Source organism: Diceros bicornis, chromosome 11 (assembly GCF_020826845.1).
Source record: "Diceros bicornis minor isolate mBicDic1 chromosome 11, mDicBic1.mat.cur, whole genome shotgun sequence".
Taxonomy (NCBI): Eukaryota; Metazoa; Chordata; class Mammalia; order Perissodactyla; family Rhinocerotidae; genus Diceros; species Diceros bicornis.
The window spans coordinates 71,630,167-71,651,216 of record NC_080750.1 but is presented as its reverse complement, the minus strand read 5'-3'; the positions used below and the strand labels follow the sequence as shown (position 1 = coordinate 71,651,216).

Sequence of the window (21,050 nt, the reverse complement as noted above, 5' to 3'; positions counted from 1 at the left end):
GGAGCCCGGAAGGGTTTGCAGAAGGAGGACTGAAGCCTCACCTCTGGAGGACTCTGAAAACCCCTCAGCTCGGGATGTGGGGGTCCGGCCCAGAGGTGGAAGGATGGACCCTGGAAGTCACTCCCCATCCTTGGAATTCTGCTCTCCAAGTATTGCCCACCATTCTTTAGAGCAAGCCTCCCTGGCATCTGCGACTCCATAGCCCCCCCTGGTGTTAGTCAGGAGCTAGGCACGGCCTCAGTCAGCAGAAGAGATGTGGAGATGCGGGGGGGCCCACTGTGTCCGAGACACAGTGCCTATGTCTTACTGTCCCAGGTGGCCCCTGGCATATGCTAGGGCAGACCAGGGCAGTGAAATAGGAAGATTCTAGATTCTCAATCAAATCTTGGGCACTGTCACCTACTGGCTGTAAGACATGGGCAAGCCTTTTAACTTCTTTGTGCCTCAGTTTCTTTATCTGTTAAATGGGAATAATATAGTGCAAGGCCATTGTGAAGACTAAAGGAGCTGATGTGTGTGAAAGCACCTGGCCCAATGCCTGCACCTAGTAGGCCCTCAGGAAGTGGTGCTTACCCTTCAGCTTTCCTTCCTGGCCCAAGGAGGCCGTGTCTGAAGCTCTGGATGATACATGTTCATTTGGCCCCGAGCCAGGCAGTGTCAGTGAGGTGACTCTACTTTTTCTGGAGCTTTTCCACTCCAGCAGAGGATCATTTTAATAAGTCCATAATAACAGATGCAGAGGTGACTCAGATCTGCAAACGAGGAGCCCTGCTGGGGAGGGGACGCTTGGGCTCTAGGGGAGGGAAATTCAGTGGCATCTGGGTCTGAGGCAATGGCAGGCTGCTGCAGGGAGAAGGCCTCCAAACGGAGGGTCTGGGGACCCTGGTGAGGCCTCCAGATGCTACAGTTTCTCCCCTGAGAGGACTCAGTTTCCCCACCTGCAAAGTGTGCGGTAGGACCAAATGACCTCCCAAGTCCCTTCCAGGCTGGAGCTGTGGCTCTGCTTCCTGAGCCCTGCCTCCCACAGCAAGATTTGGAACACCCTTGGAGATGATTCCAGGTGGCCTGTCCTGGGGGGCATCCCCACTGAGCTCCTCTGATCAAACAACTTGTCTACCCCACCCCGCCCAGAGCCCAAGGAGAGGGGGCTCTCAGGCCATGGTGGTTTATTGATGCACACGCAAGCACAGCGCAGGCGGGCATGCCCCAGCCCAGGGCAGACACGGGACCAGGGGAGGGCGGCTGGCCACCCACACAGCAACACCGTCAGCAGAGGGAAAAGGGCCCCGGGGCCCGTGTCCTCTCCCTCTCCACACATCTCCCAGGGCCCCCAGGCCTGACCCCTGCCCTGGAGACAGCTGACCATACCACTCCTGGTGGCTACAGAAGAGGTGACCAGCTGTCCCCCCGACCCTCTCATTGAGACATGGCCCTGTTGGCATGCTGGCCCCTTCTGTCCTTCACCACAGAAATCTGGCCGTCACTGTGGGGTTTCTCTCCTCCGCCTGGTATCGCCTCCATCATCCCCCAAACAGTTAGCTGCCTCCATCAGCACCTCTCCCCATCACCCACCTGGTCTGCTTGTCTCAGGGGGTCCACCCTCACCACCCTCGTGACCCATACAAAGGTGGGAAATAGGGGAAAACGCTGGGAGGCCCAGGAAAGACCACCGAGGACTCCTCAGGGTAGGGGCTCTCTGTGAAGATGCTTGAAGGGGAGCTGATGGTGCCAGTGGGCATGGGCAGGAGGGAGGTGGCAGGGAAGCCACAGTCCAGATGACACACAGGCACAGTGCTGTCACAGCTCCACGGCAGAGAGCGAGCAAAGTGCACAGCCGGGTGGGGGGGCCAGGGCTCTGTGGGAGAGCCCTCAGCTCTAGTTCCACACAGGTCCCCTCAGCGCGTGAGGCAGCCCACCCCCAGCTGGGGAAGGGGTCCTTCTGGGTCTCAGGGGTCTCCTTCCCCCTCCTTGACCCCGGTGGCTGCCATTCCAAACCCCAGAGCTCTGAGCAAGGGAGAAAGTACGCCGGGGTTTATATCATCTCCAGACAGAAGAAAGGAACAATCCCGATGGCCCGGGGCCCCAAAGCCAAGAGGAAAAAGAGGGCCGCTTTCTAGAGGGCAGGTGGAGAAGGGGAGGACAGCTCTCCCCATGCAGGAAGAGGGTGCTGAGGGGCAAGGAGCAGCTGGGGTCACAGCAGTGCAGGAGACTATTTATAGAGGGAAAGGGCGGGCCTGGAGGGACAGCCCCGGGACAGCTGAGTGGGGAGGGGCATTCTGTGTGGGCCCTGAGTGGGGTGGGTGGCGCTAAGGAAGAGCACCCCACAGCTTCTGCATTGCCTCTGCAGGCAGGCAAGCTACTCGTGGGCTTTGGCCCGGAGAGGCTTCCCTGGGAGATCCCGGAAGCCGCAAGTCTCCGTGAGATGGAGACCTGGGATGAAGCAAGAAACTGCGGAACAGGGAAACCAGAGGAAAGGGGAAGTCTCCAGAAATCCAACCCCCCAACCTACTGAGGCTAAGAAGCCTTTCCAAGTCCACCGGGCACAGGTGGGCCACTCCTACCAAGGGGACTACCCTCTGTTGCCTCTAATACCAAGGGGTGGGAGAGGGGGAGACTGATGATATGGAGGGAGCACAGGGGCAGGGGAAAGAAAGCCAGCTCCCTGAACCTATGCCACCCATCGCCTCCCTGCCTGTCATCTCTCCCTAGCCCCCTGGCTCCCCAGGAGTCTCTAGCGGCCCACACTGATGTTGCAGGTCTTGCAGCTGGGGTCCTTCTTGGCATCAGCAGTGGACAGACTCATGAGCTGGTGCCCGCTGATCTCGCCCAGGGTGCCGAGGGACAGGTCGACGGGCTCCGTGTAGATGACCTCCAGGATGAGGTCCTGGGCATGGCGGAAGACCAGCTCCCCGTCCTCCACGCTGCAGGTCAGGAACTTGTTGCAGGCAATGTCCAGAAGGGGCAGGCGGTCGCGACAGAAGCGGTCCCCCAGGGAGCCCTTGGGGGCCAGCACCAGGATAGCGTAGTGGTAGGCCGTGTACATACAGTAGAAGTCTGCAAAGTAGAGGTTGGTGCTGGGGTTGAAAAGGCGTTGGGCGGGGATCTGGAAGCGCCAGCGGCCGTAGGGGGAATCCTGCGGGGGCTGGCCGGTGTTGAACTCCGTGTTGCAGCTGAAGAAGACGCCGTGGAGCGTGCCACTGGTCGGGGAGCCGTGGCTGCCACTGTTGTCCTTCAGGTAGGGCTGCAGCATGTTCCCACAGTGGGTCCTACCCACCCCGGAGACAAACGCCCAAGGGAAGAGAAAATGCCACTGGTTAGCTGGGCTGAGGCTTGGCTGCTGTATGTGGTTGAGAAGGGAGCCAGCCCAGCTGCCGGCTGCCGCCTCCACCAGTCACAAATAGAACATTCCAGAATGCTAGAGCAGGGAGGGACCTGGAGATAGCGGATCCAGCCTACTTGTTCACAGAGGAGAGGTCTGAACCTGCCACTCCTCAGCTTAAAACCCTTTGATGGGGCTTGCGAAAAGCAAGGCCGTCAAGACCCCGTCTCTGGCCCCGCCTCCTACCACCCGCACTCCACAGGTAACATCCTCTGGCCGTGTGTGAACTTCACCCCGGCTCTTTTCTGCCTCTGTGCTTTGGCAGTGCTCTTCCATCTGCCTGCACTGCCCTTCCCACCTTTTCCCACCCAGCCTGGTAAACTCCTAATCATCCTTCAAGGCCCAGCACAGGTGTCCTCTCCTCTCTAAAACCTTCCAGGAACATCAGGCATTTGCATTCAACAAAATTTTGACTGCTTACTACGTGTGGGACACTGAATTTTACTCCACAAACACATATACTTACTACATTGAATCTGTCTGTACTGTCCCGATAGACTGTGAGGTTATCACGAGGGGGCCTCTGCCTGTCTTCATCTTTATATCCTGGCACGTATGGGTGGTCTCTGTCTCTCTCTTGCTTGCTGACAAAGGAGCCCAAACTGGGCCAGGGCCTCACCACTCACCTCACTGCCTCCCTTCTTTAGTATAAACACCAAAGACCCCCCTGGGGGGCCGGCCCCATGGCTCAGCGGTTAAGTGCGCGTGCTCCGCTGCTGGCGGCCTGGGTTCGGATCCCAGGCGCACACGGACGCACAGCTTCTCTGGCCATGCTGAGGCCGCGTCCCACATACAGCAACTAGAAGGATGTGCAGCTATGACATACAACAATCTGCTGGGGCTTTGGGGGGAAAAATAAATAAATAAATAAAATCTTTAAAAGACCCCCCTGGGTCCCCCAGCCCTGGTGTAGGGTCAGAATGCCCCGTCCCAGCTGAACGCAATGATAAAGCAGTGGTAGGGCGGCTTGCCCTGGCCCAGCCTTAGAAGGACATGGACCTGGAGTGGCGTCAGTAGGTATAGGGAGGATGGGAAGCCTCTGGTCCAGCCTCTCTCTTGCCTGGTTCTGGCTTCCTAAGTGACTAGTGACTCTCTGGCCCTCTGGGCCTCAGGCTCCCCATCTGCAGGCTGAGGGTGTTGGATTGGATCATCAACTGGATCAAACATTTTTGGACTACAGAACCCCTCTCTTTTCTCCCCAGAGGAAATTATGCATAGATTTCAGGCCATAGGCAATAAAATTGAAGCTGCTCCAGCTAAATGGTGTGCGTGGGGCCCACCAAGCCTCATCCTCTGATTTCCTCGACAACCCCTTGATGCCACCCTGAAGGGTGCCTAGAGATACCTCCCTGGGGCCTCCAGGCTCCCCAGCACACAGTTTGCAAACCAGGACCCTTCATGATCAGAATCCTCTCACTGTGCTCCCCTCACCACCTATCCTTGGGACCCAGGGCCTGAATCAGAGAGACAGCTGGCCTGCAGCATTAGAACCCAGTGAAAGGAACTGTCCCAAAGGAGAACTGAACCCAGGACCTTGTTCACCCAGGCCTGTTAGCACAGTTCCCCCAGGCAGCCCCATCCTGAGAGCCCTCTCCTTCCCTGGAGTCTAATCCCAAGCAGCCAGCCGTCCCCCAGAGCCAGCCTGTGATATGAGGGAATGGGGACGCTGGAGGAGGGTCTGGCAATTGACAGGGTGGGGTGATGTCAGACAGCCAGGGTGAGCGTGGGCAGAGCTGGGGGAGGAAGGAGAGACCTGGCGGGCCCGCTGGAAGCCGCCTGTACCTGGCGTGCTGGAAGTACTCCTTGTGATGGTTGCGGTAGAAGACGGAGAAGCGGAGCATGCGGCCTGCGATCTGCTCAGCCTTCTCCTGCAGCTGGGCTAGGTGCTCCTTGGCATAATCTGCAAGAGTCCAGGTGGGTGAGCCAAGGGCCAGGCAGGGCATCACAGCCTCTCCCCACCACTCACCCACCGCACACCATGAACGCCAGACCACCTCTGTCCTCAGAGCAGCAGGGGACACCAAACAGTCACAGCACCTTGGACCACATGGGAAAGGGCCAGCTGGCCTGGCTAGGAACATGGACAGCTGGATGCTGTCTGTCCTTGTCCCCTCTGCACCCTCATTGCCAGAGGCTCGGGGCTCTCTGTGTCAGAAAAGGGCTGGGCTGCCCAGTTATACAACCATCTGGGGGCCCCAGGGGCTGCAATCCCAGGCCATCCTCACGTGAAAAGAGGGCCAGCAGGCAAAAGAAGGACTGAGAAGGGAGAATTTGAGGTCCGTTAGGGAAAGCCCCTCAAATCTAGCAGGTGGGAGGCTACCCTGGCCACCCACACGGAAGCCAGTTCTAACTACGGGTGGGGCTCACGAAGAGCCTGTGAAGAACGGAGCCTGGGCCTCACAGAGGTGAATGTTTCGGCAGACCAGGATCTGGGGCAATGACCCTGCTCAGCATCCCAGGAGAAGCAGGGAGGGCTGGAAAGAGGACAAACTGGACCCACACACACCGTGGAGGGCCAGGAGGGGCTGCTGCTGGCCTAGACAGCACCTTTGTGCACACTAGAAAAAGGGGCCCTTTCCTCCTCATTGATGCAGCCCTGGCCAGAGTGCTGGTTTGGCAAGAAGAGCGTGGCCAGGACTGCAACCATCCCCAGCTCCCCAGTTTGAACTAACCTCCCACTACATGTGGTATTCTGGGGTAAACCAAGAGGCTTTCCCTGCAAGGAATGGGAGTACCTCCAAAGAGTGGGGTTTTGCAGCCGAGCTAAGGAAAAGCACCACTCAAAAGAGAACGGCAACTCAAGGAGACCTGGGGCATAGACTTTGGCAGAGGATGGAGCCAGCAGCTCAGAGGCCCAGGGCTAAGATTGTTCCCTGCCCCTTCCTTGTGACAGATGGAGATCTGGAGCAGTTCTCTCCCTGGACACCAAAAAGATGCAATATTATGGGGCAGATCCTGGGTCATCAGTGACCAAGTACACACAGGCCTCATGTTTGTTCGTGCTGGAATTTGCAAGCTACGTTTGGATAAGCGAGTTTGTGGCACCATTGAATAGGTATCATTTTCCCAGGCTAAGTGGAGGCTCAAGACAAGCAAAATGTGATTGCTCCAGAAGTGTCCATGACTGATGATCGATAAACAAAATGTGGTCTACCCATACAATGGGATATTATCCAGCCTTAAAAAGGAAGGAAACTCTGACACATGCTACAACAGGGATGAACCTTGAGGACATGCTAAGTGAAATAAACCAATTTCAGAAGGACAAATACTGTGTGATTCCTCTCACATGAGGTACCAAGAGTAGTCAGATTTATAGAGACAGAAAGTGGAATAGTGGTTGCCAGGAGCTGGAGTGAGGGGGTAAGAGAGAGCTGTTGTTTAATGGGTACAGAGTTTCAGTTTGGGAAGATGAGAAACTTCTGGAGATCGGTCGCATGCCAATGTGAATGTACTTAACACTACTGTACACTTAAAAATGGTTAAGATGGTAAATTTTATGTTACATGTATTTTACCACAATTCAAAAAAACATATGCTTGCCCCAAGCCAGAAAAGTAACTCCAGCCCTTTGTGGAAGTGGTAACACCGACATGATCAATAGAGCTCGCATCTGCCTCCTGCATCAGACTGCAGGCTTTTGGCGGGGCAGGGGTGGGTCTCATCCATGTGTATCTTCCTGACGGCTTAAGCATGGTGCCTGTGTACAGCGGGTGTTCATAAGTGTCTGCTGACCATAACTGAACCAGATGTGCCAAAGCAGCGGGACAGCAGGGCCTCACCCCCAGTGCAGAACTCGACTGTCTCACTCCAGCCAGACACCAGGTACTCCCCGTCGCTCTGCTTCACAGCAGTCTGCACCGCCACGCTGTACTCCGTGCGGGGGCTCAGGAACCAGTGGCCTCTCACTGTCATGGGCAGTGGCACGGCCTTGGCCACAAGCTTGGTGGGGACATCCTGAAAAATGGCATGTAGATAGAGAGCCAAGAGTCAAACTGGGGGTCATGCCCAATCTTGGCATTTTCCCGGACCTCCCACTCCCCAGATGGCCCCATTCCTCCTGAGGAGGGCCAGAGTCTCAAGGATTCAATGGCTCAGTGCCTGGCCACCATTTTCCTGCAGAAGCAAGCAGTGGTCATTGGGAAGGCCATACAGACACTCCCCAGCCTCCACCCCCACTGAACCCCTCCATGCCCATCTGTTCTCTTGGGAACTGAGGAAAAAGGCCACTGGGGTGGAGAGAGGCCCACAAAGTTGAGGGCGGTGAGACCTTCATTTTCGAGGGAGACTTCGAGAGCTCTGCACACTGCAGTACTGTCTCCACGGCAACGGCAAATGCTGAGAAGCCAGGGAGGAAGGGAAAATATGCCTTCTTTAGCAGGGAGGGATAAGGGGGTGGTGTTGAACATTCACGTCACCGTGGCAACTGGCCTGCCAAAAGACACCCAGATCAGGAGAGCCAGTTCCAAAGAGAGAGAGGGTGAGTAACCCACATGATGCAGTCGTCGTGGGAACCAGCTCCTTCCCACCTCACTCTTCCCCCTTCTTCTCTGCCAGCTTGAGAAGATGGGAACCTTCCTCCCACCCGCCCCCACACCGGCTTTAACCCAGGGAAAGGATATCCCAGCCAGCAGAGGACTGGCTCATGCTCCTTTTCTAAACCCAGCAAACAATAAGCCAGGGGCCAGGGGCAGAGAGGATCACAGGGCCTGAGGGGGATCATTGAGGACCAAGCAAAGGGCCCCACCCCTGCCCTTAGCCAATATTGCCCACCCAGTCAACAACAAGGCCGCTTCCTGAGTCGGGGGCTTTGTGGGACCTTGAGACACCATCCCCAGGTGTGATGTCTGTGACCCCGCCCCGGGTTTCCCCATCCCGTCTGAAGCCCCAGTCACAATGCCTCTGAAGCCCCAATCACGATGCCTCTGAAACCCCAGTCATGATGCCGGTAATGGTGTTTGCTGTTTGCTCTGTGCTGGGCCCTGAGCCAAACACCACACAAACGTTACCCCACTGAAGCCTCTCACAAGCCTATGGGGGCCAGCATTATTATTACTCCCTTTTTACCAGTGAAGGAACTCGCACTGAGAGAGGTTAAACAACTTTTCCAAGATGACACGGTAAGAAGAGCCTGGATTTGAATCAGCCCTCCCTGACTCCCAGCCACCACCCACAGGCCTTCTGTTCTCCAGCCTCTTTCAAGAACAGGTTCAGGGAAGAGGCACTTGGGGCACCCTCCTCTCACCCGGTGCTTGAACTTGTTGGAATGCTTGTTCTCCTTCTTGTTGAGGTCAATGAAGTAATGGGTGACCCTCTCCAGGTCACTGTTCTCCATGGCCCAGGAGATGCGGAAAGAGTCACAGGTGATGTTGCTGACCTCAATGCTGTGGGGTGTGGACAGCAGCTCCATGCTCCCTTCTGGTTTGGCTCCTGTGGGGACTGAGGGAGAGGAAGAATCAGCACCTCCCTCCCCACCACGGAGTTTTCTGGAGTGTCTTAGTCCCAACATCCCTCACAAGGTGGAATCCTGAGGATCCTGCACATCAAATCTGATGGAAAGATTGCATGGGGAAGACTGGAGGAGTGGGACCAAAGGTGGGATGGGGTGCCCCCCGGAGGGCTCTTGGCTCTCTGTGGAGGGGTCTGCAGAGCAAACAGCACCTGACAGGTGGCAGAGGTAGTGGGAATGCTGCAAACGCGGGGCTGTGACAGATTTGCAGCAGATGGAGCTGAGGAGGGGGGGCCCTCAGCCAGCAGGCGTGAAAAGAGAAAGGAGTGGGGGTGGAGAGAACTGTAGGAGGCGTGGGAGAGACAGGAAGTACCTGCTGAGAAGATGGGTGTAAGGGTTGAGGCAGGCAGGGGGCGCTGGCAGCCAAGAGGCCAAAAGTGCCAGGGCTCTGGGGCTCAGACCTCTCTCCTCTCCGGGGCTGACTCAGCGGGGGTCACCATGATGCAGGGCTGGGAGCACAACTGCCACGGAGTTGTGCATGGGCCCACTGTGGTGAGAGGGGCAACATGGCCACAGCACTTCTTCCACCCAGAACGTTCCAACTATCACTCTTTCTTTCAGGAGATCCTCTGTTGCTTGACTCTTTTAAATAATTAGTTTACCTTTGACATCTATTGCGGGCTGACTACGTGCTAATGATTGCTAAACATCCAACATCATCCCACCCAAGCCTCACAATAGGTAAGTATCCTAATTATCCCCATTTTACAGATGAGGTAGCGGAGTGTGGGGCTACTAAGTTGCCAAAAGTCACACAGCTAGAAAACGATTTGAACTCGCGTCTGTCTGACTCTGGAGCCCAAGCTCTTTGTGATTAAGCTGAGGTTGTGTCCCCTCGTGTGTGTGTGTGTGTGTGTGTGTGTGTGAGAGAGAGAGAGACGAGTGGCACATATGTGGCACGTATGTGTGTGTGGGTGCACGTGGTATCACCACTATTTGTGTTTCCTCCTATCTTTGCTTCTCAGCAGCTGCATTTTCCCTCCCTCCCTCACTCCTGGCCTGGCTTCTCCTCCAGCTGTGAAGGGCCACACCGCCCTCACTCTCCCCTGCGCTTTACTAGGAAGAGCTGCCTCTGGCCTTGACTTTGGCCTGGCTCACGGGAGCTCTGGGGACTGGGGTGGGGAAGTGAGAAGGACAGGGGAGGGACTGTCTCTGGGACAGGAACACAAATGAGGGCTGGACTTTCTCGGGGCCATTGGCTTAGTACCCAGATGAGCTCACGCTTTCCTGGTTCTTCCTCAAGCCCATCCCAGCACACCTCAGATTTCCGGAGTGTCATCTCCTTTTCTCCTCCCTCCCTCTTCCTCTCCTCTCCTTGCCCAGGCACTAAGGGTGAGGGTACCTTGTGCCTTCAAAAGCAGGTACCTCTATTTATAGCTTCCAGAAGATCCAACCCACACTTTCCTGTCAATTAAACCTGCTCTGGAGCCTGGCACCTCTAAATTAATCCGTAGGCTGCCTGGGTGGCAGGCACAGGGTGAAGGATATGAGTGACAGCCCTTACCTGTCCCAAGGTGTCACCTGAGTCCTTGTTTCATCTTAGCTTTCCACCCTAAAGCATGTGACTGCCTGTTGTGAAGTTCAGCCAAATGCCAGTGGCTTCATGCACAGGGAATCCTATGGCAAACAAGCATGCGGGTGCTACCGGCTCCATCCCAAATAAAACAGAACAGGATCGCATGTCTAGAAACAACTCTATGATAATAAACTGGTTTGTAATTCACGGGGACAGGTGTGGAGCAGCAGGGAGTTGCCACCCCCGGGATCCCAGGGAGGAGCTCCCCAGGGAGACACACGTGTGCTCTCCACATGCACACACACCAGTGTACCCACTCACACCAACACAGACACACTCCCACCCCAGAGAGGGCCTGAGCGGCCACCTCCCACCCACATGGGGTGCCGCCTAAGCCTACGCTATGGGTGGGTACCTCTTCCTGCCTCAATACTCTTCTCAGGGTCTTCCCAAGGATGAGGCAGCCGTGTTTGGTGGTGGGTCTCCAGGACCTGGCTCGCCCTTTCCTCCCTACAGTTCTAGGGGCACTGAGAGGCTTCCCCCATGCTAGCTTGGGAGAGCAGCCGTGAGTGAGACTGAGAGAACAGTAAAACCTGGGTGGACCAGGAGTGGGCGTGAACCCCGCTTCTCCAAGCCAGGTGATCAGGGAAGGGCAGGGTGTGAGGGACAGGTTGAGGCAACACATGAAAAACACCCACACTCGTGTGTGATTCCACCCAGGACAAGCATTTACACACCCACACACAGGCAGGCACACTCACACATATGCACCAAGTGTGCCCACTCACACCTTGCCACACACAGGCTGCACACAACTCCTCAGATATTCTCGCCCCCGCACACTCACCTACACACTCAGGTACCTTCCACCACCTTCTACACAGTAAGAACATCCCATAATTTTCCCTCCACAAGCTGTCACCTCCACACAGACCCCAACATGTTCACGTCCACAGGTTCACGCACACACATATGCACGCACCCCTTGTCCCAAGCCATATTTGGGGAGAAAAGGAAGCCACAGACACTAACATGCATGCATGCCACATCCACAGAAGGCAAGCAACCCACACACCCACTTGTGCACACATGTCAACCCCTGCCCATATTCTGGTATTCTCTCTCAAGTCTTCTCCAGGCTCAAAGACACAGACTTGGAAAAGGTGTTTGTCTCTAGCCACGCTCTGCCAGCCCCGATCTTGCACTTGCCAACAGGTTTGCACAGCTATGTGGCTCTGCCCACAGACAGTGGCTTCTGCCCACACTCTCCACCTACATGCCCCCTTCTGCTCTGGAGTTGCACCTCCCCACATAGAAACCCTCTGCTTGCATACACTCCCGCCCTCAACATGTACTCCCACACGCATGACAAGTGATATGTCCCCATAAATATACTGCCTCACACTGCCCTCGCCCACATCTCCCCACAGGCTGCTCAGATAAGTGATCCCTCCACACACGTACCTCATGTGTGCAAGAAACATATGTTCCTCGACATGCCACACAGCAGTTAAAACCCACACACGAGCACAAGCGCATGTAGACAGAACTATCTACGCAAGCAAACCTCCAGTCTCCTTGCGAGTGTGCACACATGTTGTACACAGACACCCCCTGCCCATGCTCATTCGGAAAAGCCACCCGCGTGCCAGAGGGAAAGCTCCCCCCACCCCCCTGTCCTGTTGGCATCACTGACTGCAGCAGAATGGTCACGGGGTGACTGACTGGTGCCCTGGGGACCAGATCCAGCTGTTAACCCCTCTGCCAAGGGCCTGAGGGAAAGGGGACAAGACTGTCAGCCCTGGCAATCCAGGCGGGCACTGCAGGCAGTGGCAGGACCCTGGTGCCCCCAGCTCCTAGCCCCTAGCCACCCGAGCCCCTCTTGGGATTGACAGCAGGATGCTCTGGGGAGAAGGGCACTCACCTGGCTCCACCGGGCTCTGCAGAAGAAAGACCTGGAAGGGAGGGAAAGGAGTGTGTGGATGGGCTCCCCAGGCAGAGGGGCAGCTGCTGGACGCCTGGGTCACAGGCAGCAGCACTCGCTCCCTCCTCTCGCTCTTCTCGCAGCTGCCAAAGAGGCTCCTTCCATGCCCTGCAGGCAGCTCCTCACTGGCTCTGCAGCGAGCTGCCGCTGCCCCCCGGGAGAGGCGATGTTCCCAGTGTGAGGAGAGAGGCAAGAGCGAAACCAAAGCGGCGCGGAGGAGAGAGAGGCAGAGAAGGCGAGAAAGAACGAGAGAGCCAGACCGAATCTGGCTCCACCAATGGGATCTGTGGCTGCCCAGTGTCAGGTGACAGTAAGCAATCTTGGTCCCTGCTCGCCTTGGCTGTTGGGAGGGGGAAAGGGCAGAGGGTCTCCCAGGGAGCTCCACCAATGCCCTCCGAGACAGCGATGGTGGCTGCCACCTTTCCCTCGTTCTTCCAGGACAATCTGCCCTCAGAAGTCCCTCCAACACACCCGTACTTGGAAATTTCTCACTTGAGTGCAGCCCCCAAACTTTAGGATGCCAGGAGAGGGGTGGGGCTTAGCCCAAGGTCTCGGGAGCCTGAAGCAAGGATTCTGACTGGGGGAAGGAGAGAGGGGCTGTGAAGGGGAAGGGTCCAGATAGGGTATGGGAGCTGGTGGGGAGGGGTCTCTCTTCAGTGTGGATTCTCTCCTCAGGGCCTTTTGCTGATCCTTGGTCCTATTTTCTTACCAACTCTATCAAGAGATATCAGACCTGCAGCCCCAGGGACCCCTGGTCATCTAGGAAGAATTCTTTGGCTGCTTAGGTGTCCCCGGGGAAAGGGGCAAGAGAGAGAAGCTGTAGGGCGGTGAAGGGTGTGCAGAGGCAAGAAAGTAGGGGTGGGAGGGACACACAGAGCTTGGAGTGTTCCCATCGTAGCCAACCATCTGGGCTCAGAGGAGCCAAGCCCTGAACACTTCAGCCAGAGTGAGTATTATCTGCTCTCTTATCCACAGGAGGCTTTCCTACCACCAAGAGATGAGGACTCCATGGTGAAGAACACTCAAGGAAATTTGAATCAAGCAGCAACAGTGACAAAGAGTATGTGCAGTGTAGAAAAGCATGGGCTTTGCAGTCAGACAGATATGGTTAAAATTCTTGCTCTACCATTTTCTAGCTGGGTGACCTTGGACAAGTTACTCAACCTCTCAGAGCCTCAGTTTCTTCTATCAACTGGGATAATAATACAGGCTTATTGTCATCATTGAATGAGAAATTATGTAAATCACTAAGCTCTGGGCCTGGTACACAACTGCCCACTCACCCACCAGAGCTCTTACAGCCATCATTATTGACAGTGTCTGCCTCCAAGGAGCCCACACTCTTCTAGGGGAGAAAAGATGCACATTTAGAGACATAGTTAGAGAACAAAGAGTATATGGCTAAATAGCAAGGTTCAGACAAGAATTCAGAGAAGGAGGGATCCGGACCAGCTCTAGAGCACAGGTGGAGCACAGCCAAGAGGAGACCGTGGGAGCAGAAGTGTGGTGGGGCGGGGCGTGCTTGGCTCGGGGACAGCAGACAGACCGCACAGGCCCTGGTGAGGGCCTCAGAGAGCTGCAGGAGGCATGAAATGAGGGCAAGGGACGCTCACTGAGAGGGACTCAGGGGCTGTAGACATTGGCAGCAAAGGTTAGAGGAGGTGACAGTGGATAGAAAGAGAACAGTTCACAGAAAGCAAAGACAAGCAGAAGCCAATCCTCCCCTAACTGGGTGTGGAGAACCTGAGCAAGTTTGGTCAGATCCTGAACCACAGAATGTGGCGCCATGTGTTACACAGAGACAGGATTAAGTACTCCCTTGGCCAAACATAAGCAGATCACACCCCTCACACACCTACACTGAGATGTTGAAACTCCAAAGAGATGCAAAATGTGATCTCATGGTTATGACCAGCGCCAGACATCTGGACCAAAACCTGTCCCTACAACCAACCTGAGGGGTGGTGTGAGGAAAAGTCAGGTTCTCTGCAACTCAGTTCCCGCTCTGTAAAAGGAAGACTAGTCCTAGCACATCTCAGCCTCCCACCTTCGCAGGATGGCACATGGAGACCGCATGAGATCACGTGTCCCAGGCAGTGAACAATAGCCATCTGAATGTGCTTTTGTGGAGCTGCGTGCCAGCGTCAGGTGAAGGCACAAACCCTCTCAGGGCTGCTGCCTCTTCTCGCCTCAGAGGACTTCACAGAGCACATGAGAAAACACATGGTAAGAAGAAAGCATAACGTGCCAAATATAACTAACTCCGTATGAAACCAAAAAACTGCCAAGATGCAATTCTGCTGCATTTTTATTTTTAATAACTTTGTAATACACAAGTAATACATGACCATTGTAGAAAGATGAGAAGATTTAATTTGAAAATTTAAGAGAGAATTAAAATCGCTCATTTCCCCACCATTCAGAAATAGGCATACGGGATATATACATGCTTTAACAAAAAAAGAAAGAAAGTACAAATACTGATTTATAACCTGCTTTTTTCACTTACCAAACTTTTTCTGTTCATTACATAGTCTTTCCACACTACTGTGTTAAATTGCTGTATATGTTCTATTGTTCAGGTCATACACTCCTTTTTTTTTTGGAGCCAATCCCTTACTCTTCTATGATTAAGTTATTTTACTTTTTCTCCATTCTAAACAATACCACAATAAACATTCTTACAGCAAAATCTCTTCCTACACTTTAATTATATTTCCAATAACATATCAAAAGGTATGGACCTTATTTTGGATACTGATTTACAAACAGTTAAAAAAAAAAAAGAACCCTATATGACAATTGGAAAATTTGAATACTAATGGGATATTTGACAACATTTAGGAATTACTGGTTCTGATATGATATTTTATGGTTATTCTTTTAAAGAATATCCTTCAGCAGTATGTATTATAATATTTATGGATGAATAGCATGATATCTGTGATTTGTTTTAAAATAATCTGGGGGGAGTAGGTGGAGGGGTAGAGGCAATAAGATTGACAATGGATAACTGTTGAAGCTGTGTACTTTGAGATTCAAAAAGCTATTCTCTCCACTTTTGTGCATGCTTGGAAGTTTCCATATTAAACACTATATCCAAGCTGTGATTATAATACTAACAAAAGCCGTTATTAAGCACCAAGACAGCGCTGGCACGCAATTTTCACAACAACCTTGAGAGGTGGATCCATCAACCCCATCTTAAAAAGGTAGATGGAAGGAACTGAGACTAATTCATAAGAAGGAAAACTAGATTCAAACTCAGGTCTGAGTACAAAGGCCGGGTTCTTTGTGGTGGAAGGACACAGAGCAAATACAGAGTCTGAGGTAACAGAGAATGAGGCTGTAAGTGAAAACCATCTACAGTCTTAATGTCGGTTATGCACTTTATAGACTCGAATTTTTTGTGTATGTGTGAGGAGATCAGCCCTGTGTTAACATCTGCCAATCCTCCTGTTTTTTTTTCTTGCTGAGGAAGACTGGCCCTGAGCTAACATCTGTGCCCATCTTCCTCCACTTTATATGGGACACCACCACAGCATGGCTTGCCAAGCAGTGCGTTGGTGCGCGCCCGGGATCCGAACTGGCGAACCCTGGGCCGCCGCAGCGCAGCGCGTGCATTTAACCGCTTGCGCCACCGGGCCGGCCCCTAGACTCGAATTGTTGACATGTATTTCTCCGAGGCTGAACTAAGTGTGGAGCTCTCACGGGCCAATGAATGCATACACATCCAGACAGCCCATGAGACCTCTCTGTTCATTCACCGTGCTGACAATCACCGGGTGGGGGGTGGGCAGTGACTGTTCATCAGAACTGCGTGGATTTCTCAGTGTTTATTTACTTTATCTTTGTGAAATTGTGTTTAGACCTCCTACAGCCTTCACCAGTCACCTATTTTGAACTTACTAAAGAGCATTACAGTAATTCTAAAAACTGGACACATTTCCAAGTAGTCACTCAACTAAAGAATATAGTAAGTTTTTTAGCTTTTTTTTTAACTTAAATATTTAACAATTAGGGGGCCAGCCCCGTGGCTTAGTGGTTAAGTGCGCGCGCTCCGCTGCTGGCGGCCCGGGTTCGGATCCCGGGCGTGCACCAACCACCGCTTCTCCGGCCATGCTGAGGCCGCATCCCACATGCAGCAACTGGAAGGATGTGCAACTATGACATACGGCTATCTACTGGGGCTTTGGGGGAAAAATAAATAAATACATAAAATTATTAAAAAAAACAACAATTAAAATTGTTAAAATTAAGAGACATGGAAAAATGCTGAGTTATATTTAAGGACTCTGAAAAACTATAAGAGACACACTAATGAAATGTTGGAGGGGCAAAAGAAACTTTAAGGGAAGAAAATTGAGAAATGAAGAGAGAATCACAAGTGAAATGAGACATGGGACTAACGCGATGGATCCCTGGTACTGGAACAGTCACTAAGTCATACCTGCAGTGTAACAGCATTATGTAGGGCCTATGGAATACCACGGGGCACTGCATGGCAAGATCCTGGGGATAAGACGGAGACATAGTGAATCCACAAACTGCTGCCATGCTAGAAAGGCTTCCCTCCACTCACTCAGTATTTGCCACCCTTACTCTATTAAGAGAGCTGCATACAGAAGAACCTATGGAGAAGACATATGTAAATACAACTCAAAGGATAGAAAAGTTGACTGAAGGGAGGGAGAGAGCCATGAAAATTACGTGGAGGAAGAGTATTCCAGGTAGCAAGTGCAGAGGCCCTCAAGCAGGAGCATGCCAGATTGTTCCAGAAACAGCAAGGGGACCCGTGCAGCTGGAGCAGAGTGAGTGAAGGGAACATGGTAGGAGTCGAGGACGGAGAGTCAGTGAGTGGAGGGACAGATTATGCAGGTCTGTGTAGGCCAGTCTGAAGCCTCTGGCTTTTACTCTGAAATGAGAAGCCCCTGGGAAGTTTAAAGCAGAGACATGACCTGATGTGAAATATGTTAATTATGCTATGTTGAGACTAGACTGAGCGGGCCCAGGTGGAAGCAGGCAGGCCAGTTAGGAGGGTATTATAATATTCACAGCAAAAAATGATGGTGGCCTGGACCAAGGTGGGATGTGAGTGAGAGTGGTGGTGAGAAGTGGTGAGAGTCTGGATACATCTGGAAGAGCTGACATATTAGATGTATCCCATGAGAAAAAGAGAGGAGCCAAGAACAGCTGCAAAATTTTGACCTGAGCACCTAGAGAGATGGCGTTGCTGTTTACTGAGATGGGGAATACTTTGGAGTAGTTTGAGGAGGAAGATCAAAAGTTTAGGTGTAGACCTAGCTTTGAGACGCCTAGCAGACATCCAAGTGGAAGTGTGGGATAGGCAGAGGTACACATCTGGAGTTCAGAGAGGTCCAGACTGAGATAAGCATTGAGTCGTCATCAGCATACAGCACATGGTTTGAAACAAAGAAACTGGAAAAAGGGAAGAGTTCTGAAGACTGAATCCCAGAGCTCTGCAATGTTCAGAGGTCAAGGAGATGAAGAGGAACCAGCAAACAAATGATCTGCAAAGCAATGCAAAAAAAATTAGGACAAATTACTCGTAGAGAACATGTAATAGCTTGAACTTAGGTAGCATTCTCATATAACACATTCCATTTATTCTACTGATACATATTACAAAACGGTTCCTTATTCATTTAGTATTTCCAATGCCCATTAAGAATTCACAGGAACAGGCTTTTGACAGAATCTGTTTATACCTTCTGCAAACTGCATTTAGACCCAAAAACTATATTTGTTCTTAAGAGTTTGATTATTAGTTTCATTATGTTATCAGAAAATAAAGAAACTATTGTCTTTACTATGAAATATGTAAAAATAAAATGCAATAAAACGTTATTAATAACAAATTAAGATCTGCTAGAATCACAGATGTGATTACATGGAGTTCAGCTAGTAATGATTTACAAGTTTCTTTTGAGGCTAGATAAAAGAATGACCACTCTTCGGGAGAAAATGAAGTGGGAGGTACAGGAGCAAAGAAAGAAAGAAAGCAGAAAGGTGCTGAAAGTATATCAGCCTAGTTAGAGGCAAAGCTGGAGAATACTCTTAAAGGGAAATTATAATAATCGTTAGGAAGTAAGCCCCAAAATGTTAAAGGTGGAAGACTTCATTTAAGTCTTCTCTTCTCTTGTCCTTTTGGGGTAAAAAATGCTGTGGAAATCCAATAAGCATTGAGGGAAGGAAACTGGTTAAATAAATTATGGTGCAAGACAACAATGTGGAGTACTGTATAGCCATTAACAGTCATAATTGAGAAGCATACTTGATAACTCAGAAAAATGTTTACAGTATAGTGTTAAGAGAAAACAAGATTATATAACCATATGTAAAATACGTTAATTTTCAAAAATCTACATGCATAGAAAAACAACTTCAAGTATATGCAACAGTTGATGGGATAATAACAGATGATTTTATTTTCTTCTGGGTGATTTTTAAAATTTTCCAGGTTTTCTGTAATGGATAAGTATCTTGTAAAAAAAAAAAAAAACAAAGCGAAAACCTAGGAGCTGCTAAAAGGCTGGTGGACTTCAAAGCCCAGAGAATGAAATCAAAGCAATTTCATCTTTGATCCAAGGGCTGCTCTGTGTAGCTCTATAGGGGACAGGAAGGATTTTTCTTTGGTTAGGTTTGGTTATCATAAAACCAATATGGAGAAAAGAAGTTGAAAAAAGTCTGATCAGAAACCAACATAACAAAATATTAATATATTATTAAATTGGCAAAAACGTTTAAAATTTTAAGAGCCAGTACCCAGAAGGAAGTGGCAAAATATTATACACACACATATATCTTCTTATCTACTACAACCATTCATATCTATTAGTGTTGATGCATGTTAGCACATCTCTTTCTGAAAGCAACTCAGCAATATGGATGAAGAACCATAAAAGTGCATGTTCAGAACAGTACAGCTACTGTGGAAAACAGTTTGGCAGTTTCTTATAAAACTAAGCATACAACCACCATTTGACCCAACAATTGCACTTGCGGGCATTTATTCCAGAGAAATGAAAATTTATGTTTACACAAAAACCTGTATATGTATGTTTATAGCGGCTTCATTAGTAACAGCCCCAAACTGAAAACAACCCAGACGTCCTTCAAGGGTGAACTGATAAACAAACCACGGATATTCAGCAATAAAAGGAACAAACTATGGATACACGCAACAACTTGGATCATCTCCAGGGAATTATGCTGACTGAAAAAAGCAATCCCAAGAAGTCGTATACTGTATGATTCCACTTTTGAATGATTTCCACTTTTGAAATAGGAAAGTATAAAAATGAAGAACAGATTAGTGGTTGCCAGGGGTGAGTGAGAGGGAGGTGTGGCTGTAAAAGGTCATCTAGAGGGATCCTTGTAGTGATGGAAATGTCTTGCTTTTTGACTGTATCAATGTTAATATTCTGGCTGTGATATTGCACTAGAGTTTTGCAATATGTTACTATTGGGAGAAACTGAGTAAAGGGTATTTGGGATCTCTGCATTATTTCTCCCAACTGTGTGTGTATCCATAATAATATCAAAATAAAAAATTTACTTAAAAAAAAAGTATGTCTTCTTTTGTCCAGTTATCACAAATCTGGAAATCTGTCCTAGAAATATAACCCAAAAGAAGAAAAAACGTTAAATGCACCAGATGTTCACTACAACTGGAAAGAAACAATCTAAGTGTCATGACGTAGCCACTCGAGCACTACGCACTCGTTTGATGCAGCGACAAAGAAATGTTATTTGAAAGGACGGAATTCAAAATTGCGGTACAATATGATAGCTCTGTGAAGGGGACTGCAGTATATCACACAAGTTTTAACAGTAGTATTCTATGTGGATGGAATTGTAGCGGAAATGTTTTCCTTCCCTCGAACTTTCCCTCATGTTGTTAACGTGGTTTTCACATGGCTTGGAGGGTGGGGAGACTAACAGTAAAGAACATTCTTTATGTTAAATTACAAATGTCAGAGTCACGATAAAAGTTCTTTAAATTCCTCTCGCAGTAAAGCAAACTTCGTTTTTCTGGTTCCAAGCTTGGACCAAGAGCGCACCAAGGCCTGCAGTCATGAGCCCAGGGCGGGTATCACTGGGCACCCGACGCTGCGCCCACAGCCGACCGCAGGACGCCCCCAAGGGCCCAGGGAAGAGACCCCCAGCGAGGGCGAAGCCGCCGCCCAGAGCTGCGGTGACCACTCCAAGGTCACCATCGAGCCCGCAGCCGCGGCTCGGCCCGGCCCAGTTCCCCCTACTCTGAGTCGGGTCTTGCTCTCCGCCCCCACTTCTCGCCCCACGCGGAGCCGCGACCCCACTGATCTGCGGCTCCGCCGCAGAGAATCCCCGCATTGCGTCGGAGGGGTGGGGGCAAACGCCGCTAGACTCTGAGCTGGTCGCCTCCATCCCCGGCCCCGGGCCCGGGCCAAGCCCTCCGGGGTCTGCACCGTGGCGGAACCTAGACAGCGCCCGCTTCTTTTTTCGCCCTCTCAACCCAGCTTTTCCCGACTCCGGGAAGAACCGGGAAGAGAAGGCAGAGGGGCGCGCGGCGCCGCCGGATAAATACTGTGGCCCGGCCCCGCCCCCCGACCTCACTTCCGCCCGGCGGCAAGATGGCGGCGCTCGGACCCTGCCACGC

General features: G+C 51.5%; 1 protein-coding gene across 2 annotated transcripts; it reads right to left on the bottom strand.

The window, feature by feature from the left end:
* Nucleotides 1-534: 534 nt before the first annotated feature.
* PHYHIP (phytanoyl-CoA 2-hydroxylase interacting protein) lies at nt 535-12,637 on the bottom strand. 2 transcript variants are annotated; one of them, XM_058550570.1, is made up of 5 exons: nt 12,329-12,637; nt 8,625-8,818; nt 7,162-7,336; nt 5,162-5,279; nt 535-3,266 (listed from the first exon to the last, which is right to left on the bottom strand). In XM_058550570.1, the coding sequence occupies exons 2-5, from the start codon at nt 8,787-8,789 to the stop codon at nt 2,732-2,734; spliced, it is 993 nt and encodes a 330-aa protein (XP_058406553.1). In that variant the 5' UTR covers nt 8,790-8,818; nt 12,329-12,637; the 3' UTR covers nt 535-2,731. The 2 variants fall into 2 exon arrangements, with proteins under 2 accessions (XP_058406553.1, XP_058406551.1); XM_058550568.1 differs by lacking the exon at nt 12,329-12,637 and adding an exon at nt 10,393-10,456.
* Nucleotides 12,638-21,050: the final 8,413 nt, after the last annotated feature.

Coding starts and splice junctions, on each gene's coding strand:
- PHYHIP (XM_058550570.1), bottom strand. CDS start 8,789: ATGGAGCTGCTGTCCACACCCCACAGCATTGAGGTCAGCAACATCACC. Junction 7,337..8,624: donor CCAACAAGTTCAAGCACCGG/GTGAGAGGAGGG, acceptor GCCATTTTTCAG/GATGTCCCCACCAAGCTTGT. Junction 5,280..7,161: donor AGTCGAGTTCTGCACTGGGG/GTGAGGCCCTGC, acceptor GGACTCTTGCAG/ATTATGCCAAGGAGCACCTA.